Source organism: Rhineura floridana, chromosome 10, assembly GCF_030035675.1.
Source record: "Rhineura floridana isolate rRhiFlo1 chromosome 10, rRhiFlo1.hap2, whole genome shotgun sequence".
Classification (NCBI taxonomy): domain Eukaryota; kingdom Metazoa; phylum Chordata; class Lepidosauria; order Squamata; family Rhineuridae; genus Rhineura; species Rhineura floridana.
Window position 1 is genome coordinate 88,826,649 of NC_084489.1, and position 10,486 is coordinate 88,837,134.

The 10,486-nt window shown below is 44.9% G+C and overlaps 1 protein-coding gene across 1 annotated transcript; it reads left to right on the top strand.

The window, feature by feature from the left end:
- Window positions 1–6,385: 6,385 nt before the first annotated feature.
- On the top strand, window positions 6,386–9,556 carry LOC133365357 (cyclic AMP-dependent transcription factor ATF-4-like). Its single transcript, XM_061587119.1, has 3 exons — window positions 6,386–6,868; window positions 8,113–8,427; window positions 8,619–9,556. Exons 2-3 carry the CDS (start codon window positions 8,211–8,213, stop codon window positions 9,467–9,469), a joined length of 1,068 nt encoding a protein of 355 aa, XP_061443103.1. The 5' UTR covers window positions 6,386–6,868; window positions 8,113–8,210; the 3' UTR covers window positions 9,470–9,556.
- The last annotated feature ends 930 nt before the right edge of the window (window positions 9,557–10,486 follow it).

Sequence of the window (10,486 nt, forward strand, 5' to 3'; positions counted from 1 at the left end):
CCCCTGCCTGGGATCCTCTGACCAACCAGGTTTGCACACAATTTGGCGGCAGCACTAGCAGGGGACCTGATTTAAGTGCTTTTCAGATCCAGGGAATCCCCACCAGCTCTGGGGTACAAAAGCAGCACAGCACCACCACCCCGTACCCCACTTGCAAGGCACCTTTTCCCTCTGCCTGAGTCCCGTATTCCCCTCTCATCCTGCTTCCCCCCCATTTCTTCCATTTCAGTACAGCACTTCACAAAAAGCAAATCCCCCCCCTTTCCCCTCATTGCACCCCCAGTTTTGTGCACCTCTTTGCCCTCTGCAGCCTCCTATGAATAAAAGACAGAGGGAGTGCTTTCTACAAAGTGTTGCACAGATCTCCATCTGCTAAAACAACATTGCTAAATTTTATCCATGCTCTTGGTAGAGAGCAGTTCTATCTGTGAGAGGTCCAGCAGATATAGCTTTATTTATCACAAGTGGCTTTTGTGCCTCATGATTTGTCCTAAAACATTGCTTTAAAACAGTAGAAAGTTTGTGTGTAGTCCACAAGCAAGTCCACATGCTTAAAACCTGCTATCTTAAGACCGTTGCAAACTCTGCAACAACCACAGTGACAATTAAGCGCAATTATTGGATGCTACATTTTCCCCAATTAAGTAATTGCTCAAAAACTTCAACAGGATACATTACGAAGATGCAAAATGCTGTTTCCAGGTATTATTGCTAACAAAGGCGTTGCTATCGGCAGAAATTGGAAATTGCTTTGAAAGACAATTATTTGATCAGTTGACTGACCACAAGCTTTAAGAATGTTCACAAATGCTGAAACACTAGAATGGGCAGATTACATAACTAGCAGAAATGCTGCCAGCTATTACTGGCTGATACTGAACTTTAATACTGGTTTTTGCAGGTTTTTTTAAGAATGTATAAAACCACGTTGCATTCCATTTTAATTTCTGATCGCATAGCACAAATAACATATAGCAAATGTGATAATGAAGGGAAGCAATTTGGGTATTTCTGCATGGAATCCAGGTTTTCTAAGTATGTGGGAATTCTGGCAGGAAAGCTATATAATATAATTTCCCCACTGTTTAATCAGATAGGTATTGTGGATTGTGTCCCAAGGCCTCTGTTTGTGCATAATGTAACTATTCATATTTTTGTTGTATGTTACTTTCATAAATATTAAATGTTGCTTAACAATGAAAGACGAGCAACGCATGTAGAATTCACCCCATTTTGAACTAAGGGCAGTAGCATGTTTTAAGCACCAATGGTTAGAGAATAAGTCCAGTGGCATACGTATGGCAGTCTATTGTGCAAAAGCAACAAAGAAGGAAGTTTTTCCTGATGTCCAGTTGAAATCTGGGTTCCTGTAACTTGAGCACAGTATTCCTGCACTCTGGGACGACCGAGAAGAGATCCCGGCTCTCCTCTGTGTGACAACCTTTCATGGACTTGAAGAGTGCTATCATATCTCCCCTCAGTCTTCTCTTCTCCAGGCTAAACATGCCCAGTTCTTTCAGTCTCTCCTCATAGGGCTTTGTTTCCATTCTCCTAATCATCCTCGTTGCTCTCCTCTCAACCTGTTCCAGTTTGTCTGCATTCATCTTAAAGTAGGTGTCCAGAACTGGATGCTGTACTCCAGATGAGGCCTAAACAGTGCAGAATTGAGGGGAACTAGTACTTCACGCTGTTTGGAAGCTATACTTCTGTTAATGCAGCCTAAAATAGCATTTGCCTTTTTTGCAGCCACATTGCACAGTTGGCTCATGTTCAGCTTGTGATCAACAATTCCAAGATTCTTCTTGCACATAGTATTGCTGAGCCAAGTATCCTCCATCTTATAACTATGCATTTGGTTTCTTTTTCCTAAGTATAAAACGTTGCACATATCCCTGTTAAATTTCATTCTGTTTTCAGCCCAATAATTCCTATCAAGATCCCTTTGAATTTTGTTTCTGTCTTCCAGGGTACTAGCTATCATTTCCAATTTTGTATCATCTGCAGATTTGATAAGCGTTGCCTGCACCTCCTCATCCAAGTCATCAATAAAAATGTTGAAGAGCACTGGGCTCTTTTGTTGTATAGAGGAGGGGGGTGTTAAAAAATGATCCGCTCCGGGTGTCAAATACGCTAGGTATGCCACTGCTTGGTGCCATTCAAAAATAACTTCTGACTTTTTGCTAGGACATTTGGCAGAATCTAACGCTCCCTCAGTTTCCCATCTCTGGTCTCCATAAAGATGGAGCATCTCAAAGAAGCAGTGGAAATTAGAAAGCCTAATTGCTTAGCTGCCTAGGAGAGAAGCGGTTTTTGAGAGTGGTGACTACAGCTGTGGTTGCTTTGTGTGTGTGTTGCTCAGAATAACTGTCCTCTGTTGTCAGATCTTTTCCGCCTGCCTGTTGTTTTTTTCTGTGTCTCTTTACCAATGTGCAGGAATACATGTGTGCATCAGTAAAACAATGCACAAAAAGAAACTAGATGCATTCAACATTCAGTTCATTTTTTCTCCACTTTTGCAGTGTATCAGTGCATTATGCATTGGTAATGTAGGACCATAGGAAGCTGCCTTATACTGAGTTAGACCATTGGCCATTTACCTCAGTATGGTCTACGCTGATTGGCAGCAGCTCTCCAGGATTTCAGACAGTCTTTCCTAGCCCTACCTGGAGATGCTGGGACTTGAACCCGGGACCTTCTACATGGAAAACTACATGCTCAGTCACTGGGCTAGGACCCTTTCCCAGCCTAGACTAGGTGGAACTAACTTGTTATGGCATCAAGTATCTAAGAAACATGTTGTGGCATTGATTTATTCATTAAGATTGCTTACCTGCCCTCCTCTATAAGGTCCCAGGACGGGTTGCCATAATATAATCCTATAACTAAAAGCAAGCAAACTGTTTATCCAGTTTTTAAATCAAGTAAATCAGTTCCAGACAAGCGTTTTATTTATTTATTTTTATTTAATTTAATTTATATACTGCCCTAAGCCCAAGGGCTCTCTGGGCGGTGTACATAAAATAAAACAGTCAGGAATATATAAATACAATAATACAATAAAATCAAGCCAACAAAGGTAAACAAAAATAATCAAACAGCAGCAAAATACAACAATACATATAATAAAACGCATTAAAATGCCTGGGAATATAAAAAGGTTTTCACCTGGCGCCGAAAAGATAGCAGCGTCGGTGCCAGGCGCACCTCATCGGGGAGACCATTCCATAGTTCAGGAGCCACAACCGAAAAGGCCCTATTTCTAGTCACCACCCTCCGAGCTTCTCGACGGGATGGTACTCGGAGGAGGGCCTTAGATGTTGAGCGCAGTATACGGGTAGTTTCATATTGGGAGAGGCGCTCCACCCCGTATTGCGGTCCCATGCCGTGTAAGGCTTTATAGGTCAAAACCAGCACTTTGAATTTAGCCTGGAAACAAATAGGAAGCCAGTGCAGACGAGCCAGAACGGGTGTAATATGAGCGGACCTTCTTGTCCGCGTCAACAATCTGGCCGCTGCATTCTGGACTAACTGTAGTTTCCGAACTGTCTTCAAGGGCAGCCCAACGTAGAGCGCATTGCAGTAGTCCAATCTAGAAGTTACCAGAGCATGAACGACTGAGGCGAGGTCGTCACTGTCCAGATAGGGACGTAGCTGGGCTACCAATCGGAGATGGTAGAAAGCATTCCTTGCCACTGAGGCTACCTGAGCCTCAAGAGACAAGGAAGAGTCGATAAGAACTCCCAAGCTACGAACCTGTTCTTTCAAGGGGAGTGTAACCCCGTCCAGAACAGGGTGAACATCCACCATCTGGGCAGAGAAGGCACTCACTAACAGCGTCTCGGTCTTGTCTGGATTAAGCTTCAGTCTGTTAGCTCCCATCCAATCCATTATCGCGGCCAGGCAACGGTTTAGTACGTTGACAGCCTCACCTGAAGAGGATGAAAAAGAGAAATAGAGTTGCGTGTCATCAGCGTACTGGTGACAACGCACTCCAAAACTCCTGATGACTGCGCCCAGCGGCTTCATGTAGATGTTGAAAAGCATGGGGGACAGAACCGATCCCTGCGGGACTCCACAATGGAGAGTCCAGGGTATCGAGCAATGTTCCCCAAGCACTACCTTCTGGCGGCGACCCACCAAGTAGGAGCGGAGCCACTGCCAAGCAGTACCCCCAACTCCCAACTCCGTGAGTCTTCCCAGAAGGATACCATGGTCGATGGTATCAAAAGCAGCTGAGAGATCAAGGAGAATCAACAGGGTCACACTCCCCCTGTCCCTCTCCCGACAAAGGTCATCATACAGGGCGACCAAGGCTGTTTCGGTACCAAACCCAGGCCTAAAACTGGATTGAAACGGATCGAGATAATCAGTGTCATCCAAGAGCCCCTGGAGCTGGCCGGCCACCACCCGCTCCAGAACCTTGCCCAGGAACGGAACATTCGCCACAGGTCTATAGTTGTTCAAGTTATCTGGGTCCAAGGAGGGTTTCTTCAGGAGTGGTCTCACTACCGCCGCTTTTAGGCAGTCAGGGACCACTCCCTCTCGCAAAGAGGCATTAATTACCTCCTTGGCCCAGTCGGCGGTTCCGGTCCTACCAGCTTTCACCAGCCAAGAGGGGCAAGGATCCAGCACCGACGTGGTCGCCCGCACCAGTCCAAGGATCTTGTCAACATCCTCAAGCTGCACAGACTGAAACTCATCCAATAAATAAGGACAAGACCGTGTTCTGGATGCTTCATTGAATCCAGCTGCTATAATATTGGAGTCTAAGTCCCGACGAATTTGTTTGTGGACTAACAGTCCGCATGTCATCAAATGGGCTGCAGTTCATGGAAGTTTATGCCGTGATATATTTGTCCATCTTCAAGATGCCACAAGGCTCTTTGCTGTTTTTATTTAAGCAGACTAAAATAGATAGAAAGGCTGTAAGGTCAAATTGTGTGTGCATGTACTGAGTTAAAGAGCAGCACTTATGTAATAGAATCTGGAATACAAACGAAAGACATGATGGAACTGAAGTTATGTGTGGTGTTGTATGCATATGTATATTCTGATACATGTGCTCATGTTGTTTGTGGGCTTCCCAGGGCGTCTGGTTGCCCTACTGGACTAAATATGCCTGTGGTGACATCCAACAGGGCTTTTCTTATGCTCATTTAAAGCAATAATGGCCTAACATTTTCAGTCTGAGCCTGGGCAGCATTCTAGGTTGGCCAGCCTTCCGAGGGCTGCCTGCCTGTGGTGGTCATGGCCAAAGTTTCCACTGAGCATTTGCTTTCATGTGCACGCACCGCAATTGTGCAGCATATACTGTACCACACACACTCTTCACTCATGCAGTCTGTTTCTTGCACTCCAATACTCACAATCTCTGTCTCACTCAAAGAGAGGAGGAGGGGATATTTATTTATTTATTTATTGAATTTTTATACCGCCCCACTAGCATAGCTCTCTGGGCGGTGTACAACCATTACAATAAATACAATAGAATCACACAGAACAATACAAAAAATATAAATGCAAATCCACAATCTAAAACCAATTAAAACATGTTTAAGAAAAGTTAAAATGCCTGATAAAACAGAAAGGTTTTGACTTGGCGCCGAAAGGATAACAATGTCGGCGCCAAACGCACTTCTTCGAGAAGACTATTCCACAGTTCGGGGGCCACCACTGAGAAGGCCCTAGTTCTTGTTACCATCCTCCGAGCCTCTCTATGAGTTGGAACTCGGAGGGCCTTCGATGTTGAGCGTAGTGTACGGGCAGGTTCATATCAGGAGAGGCGTTCCGAAAGGTATTGTGGTCCCGTGCCGTATAATGAGAGATTTTCTGTTATTGGTATGGAGACCGGGGTTATCAAGGGCAGAACACTTCCTCGCCCTTCCAGCATGCATCTATGCCAAGGCAGGCGCGAGTTGGTTGTTAAACATTTACCAGCACACCACTGAGCTCAGCCCACTTCTTTTCTGACGACAAGGGGGAAAGGAAAAGGCTGGCAAAGAAGACGGAGTCCGTTCCTTTTCTTCCTCATATTCACGTTCAAATGGAAAATTGAAATAGAAAATACAGCAGGCCATTGGAGCAGTTCCCCAACCTGCGCGCCGCCTGAATTTTTAAGACGAGCGACATGGGGAAGAACAACTCCCCCGCCCTCCCCTAGCGCGTTTCCTGCTCCAAGCCAATGACCGTTTGCAGTACACGTGAACAGGCACTGTCAACCAATCAGATGTTTTTACGTTCACGTGCTATCTCGAGTTGGAGAGTCCATCTGCTCAGCCAGTCTCTTGCTAACCGATCCAAGGAAGCCAATAGGAAGCCAGAGATCCTTTTGCGTCACGCGGTCTGACCTTAATTCGGAATCTGGAGACCAGTCTTAGGGTAAAATAGCATAGTGTAGTACCTGGAATCCTTCCGCTGACATTTGAGTGGGGCTAGGCGGATCCGGGTGACAAGCCCCGTAAACGGTACATTTGGCCCTTAGCGTCCTACAGAGAGGCGTCTGGGAAAACCCAGTTCTTGGAACGAAGTTGTTTTGAGTCTGGAAACGGTTGGCGGAAGGATCCTGTTGGAACTCTTTTTCTTCCAGAGGCGCGTCCTGCCGGATCTTGTTGCGTATAAAATCGGAAACCCCGGACGACGACGCATCATTGTCTGGCTGCAAAATACGAGTTGAAGTTTTTGTTGTGCGTTGCGTTCTGTTTCCCGGGGCGCGGCTCTGACGCGACGAAGCGAGGAGCGATTTCGGGTTCCGCAGCCACCGCCGCCATGGCATGGTAGGTGCGGCAGTGCAAGCGGCGGCATCGGCCATTGCAGAGGTGCAGCAGCATCGGCCGCGGCCTCGGCACCTTCAGGCGTCTGCAACCATGGCGTGAGTATCGGGGGAGAGAAACACCTTTGTAACACAGCACAACACATGGGATTAAACGCCCTGTGGGAGGAATTAGCAGTTTTACTTGCTCCTCTTTACATACGAAGGGGTCTCGGTTAGGGGTCTGTGGCGGGGTATACAATTATGGTAATGCGATCGTTAGCTTGGGTGTGGCGGATCTTCCCAATGGGAAAATTATTCTGGAAGCGGGGCGAGAGCAGAACGAGGACTTCGATTTCTCCTGGGGAAAAGGTGGGAGGGGTCTATTTGTTGAAAGTGGATGAAGATTTAATGAGCTTCTGGGCTTCCCACGCTAATTAGAAGGCAGCGTGATTTCCCTTCATACCTAAGTGAATACTCACGAGATCTAAACTATTGATAGACCTGTGGTCTCTATTGGGCGCAAATAGAGGAAGGATGGCATTTCAGGTAATGTTGCCATGGTCTTTTTTTAGCAGAACGGTTGCACTTTTTTTTAGTAGTTACTTAATTAGGCAGATGTCTTAACACCTGAAGCTTTTCCCAGCACAGATGAAAGGATGGGGAAAGGTTCCACTGCTTTTTATTGGCTTGTAACTTTAAAAACCTAGCAAAAGATGTTGGCTTTTGCAACTTTCAGATCACACTTACGGACTGGAAGCCCTGTTTAGCTTTCCAGGGATGACTCCCTGTCACCTTGAAATAGATTTTCTATCCGTTTGTAGAACATGTTTCCCTTTTTTGATGACTGGATGTAAATTCAAACTATTTAGCACCTCCTTAAGTTGCTGCTTAGCCTTCAGAAGAATGCCAGCCTTCATGGAAACGTGGCAGGATACAAAATGGCTCCCTATTTATAGGGTGCGGACACAGCAGATGGATCATGAAATGGCTGCAGCTGTTGCCGTTGCCGCTTGTGAATGCATGAATCAGACCAAGAAGAGTGGTGGGTGGAGATAGAGCTGTGGGTGTGACCATATATGGTTGGGAGGAAACGGATAGGCTGCATCATAGAGGCGAGAATATTTTTGACAAATTATAGTTGGCGCTGTTGTACAATAGTGCCTTGTTGGTATTCATAAGAACTCTTAAAAAGGATCCAGATACAGTGATGGTACTTTAAATTTATTAAAAGCTGGAATTGTGGGAGCCATTGCTGCAGTAACAAAATGTAAATTTCATTTTTTCCCTCAGTAGTGGTAACCTAAATTCAGTTTCAGTGGTTATCTTGGCAATAACAAATACATTTTGCTTGTGTCTTGCAGGTTTTTCAAGGAATTGCACAGCAGCTTTGCTGTATTCGACAAAGACACCATCTATTTGTCTACATTGTTAGACAACAAAGTACTAAAATCTGGCCAAAATGAGCTTCTCAAACACAGAGATGTTGTTGGGGGATTTTCTCTCCCCCTTCAACCAGCCGTGTTTGGTGGCTGAGGAGGGTCTGGGCCTCCTAGATGACTACCTGGAGGTGGCCAAGAACCTCAGTTCGCATGGGTTCTCCAGCGACAAGGCTAAAGTGGGCTCCTCTGAATGGCTGGTTGTGGATAGTTTGAACAAAGCCACAGACAACAGCCAGGGTAAGTCACAGACTTAAATTAAGCATGTTCTGAAAACGTTGGATGGTCTTTTTGGGTTCTGGTTCCATGAGATAAATGCGTGACATCATTAAGATTAAGGAGAAGAGGTAACATAACTAAAAGAAATAGCATATGCTTTTTTAAAAAAATTAAAACCAACTTTTTAAATTAATTTTTCTTTTCCTTGACAGAGGATGCCTTCTCTGGCATGGATTGGATGGTGGAAAAGATGGATCTGAAGGAATTTGACTTTGATGCACTGTTAGGTATTGACGACCTGGAAGCCACCGTCTCCCCAGATGAGCTTATGGCCGCGTTGGAAGACACGTGTGATCTATTTGAACCTCCCATCCAAGAAATTCCCAACAAAGAAACTCCACTGATAACAGAACCAATTGTTCATTCTCCCAAGTCTCCCCTTGGGGCAGACCAGGTGGCCCCACTGACCCCCTTGCTGCCATTTCCCCTCTCTCCAGAGTCACTGATTTCCACTGCAGACCATTCTTTCAGTTTAGAATTAGGTAGCGAAGTAGATGTTCTTGAAGGAAACAGGAAAACCAAGGCCCATATTTTAGTAGTGGTAATCCCCAAGTGTGAGAAAGAGGATGAAGCACATTCTGACAATGATAGTGGAATATGCATGAGTCCAGAATCTTATCTGGGGTCCCCTCAGCAGAGTCCTACCACTTCTGTTAGTTCCCTCAGTGATAGCCAATCAGCTACAGTCCTGCATGATGGACCTGTGAGGCCCAAGCCTTACGATCACCCTACAGAGAAGGCAGCATCAATAAAGATGAAGGGAGAAAAGAGAGTAGACAAGAAACTGAAGAAGATGGAACAGAATAAGACGGCAGCTACACGTTATCGGCAAAAGAAAAGGGCAGAGCAAGAGGCCTTGTCAGGAGAGTGTAGAGAACTGGAGCAGAAGAACGAGACTTTGAGGGAGAAAACAGATGCCCTAAGCAAAGAAATTCAGTATTTGAAAGATCTAATTGAAGAGGTTCGGAAGGCCAAGGGTAAAAAAGTTAAAGTCCCAGAGTAGGGTAGTCGAGTAGATGTTACATGCATGTATGCAAGAGCTAAGTGCAAACAGCTGTGTATTAACGCTTAAATAAATTATTTTGTAGTATGCATTTGTATTGCGTATTGAGGGTGGAGATTTGAAAGCAGGCTTGGTCTCGTAAATATAATGAAATTCAAAACAAATAAAAACAAAGACTGGGTTGTGTTGGGAAAATCAAGGACAACTCTATTGGATAGAGTTAGGAAAAAATCACAAGCTGCTTCTGGCAGTCTTGTCCTGTCACTCTAGTTACAAAAAGTACTACTTGTGATGGATGTTCATATGTAGACTAATAGGTAAAATCAACAAATAGCTCTTCCTGCTTTAACATGGGCCTTGCAACTTCAATTGCTGTTGTGCTGTAGCTGTGTACCTACGATGCTATTTGGCCAGATACAGCTAGCTGGATGGAGCAGTCCTTAGTTTCATGTGAAAGGCTTATTTTTAATTTAGCAATAGTAATTGTAGTTTGTTTGGAATCCTACTTCTGTTTTAAAACACCATTTTACAATTTTGATAGGGTTTGTATGTATGATAAAGTAAATGGGTTAATATTGAATTGAAAGCTCTCCATTCCTGTTGTTGACTGACACTTTACCTACTTTGCTGGGGGAAAGCAGCAACAAACAGCTTTCCTTGTCCATGTGGCCCGTGGAATGTTAACATGAAATCTGCACCTTCCTGTATAAAATACAGAAGACAAGAACAAATTACCATGCCTAGTGCAGTCAGTTTGCTACTCCAGGCAGAAAGCTGGAAGGGGGGGGGGATTTCAAGTCACTGACAGTTACCAGTAAGGGTGTGCCATAGTGACACAATCCTGTTTGTATTTTGCTCCTTTTTATAGTTCTAAACTCGTGTTCCTGAGCAAGGGATCTAGTGGAAACATTTTATAGTGGTAGGTAGAGCGACAGGAACGGGGTTGGCATAACTTCGGCTTGCCTTTCCCCAAACTACAGCATGTGGATTGCATGTGTTTAATGCTGTATGGCAGTG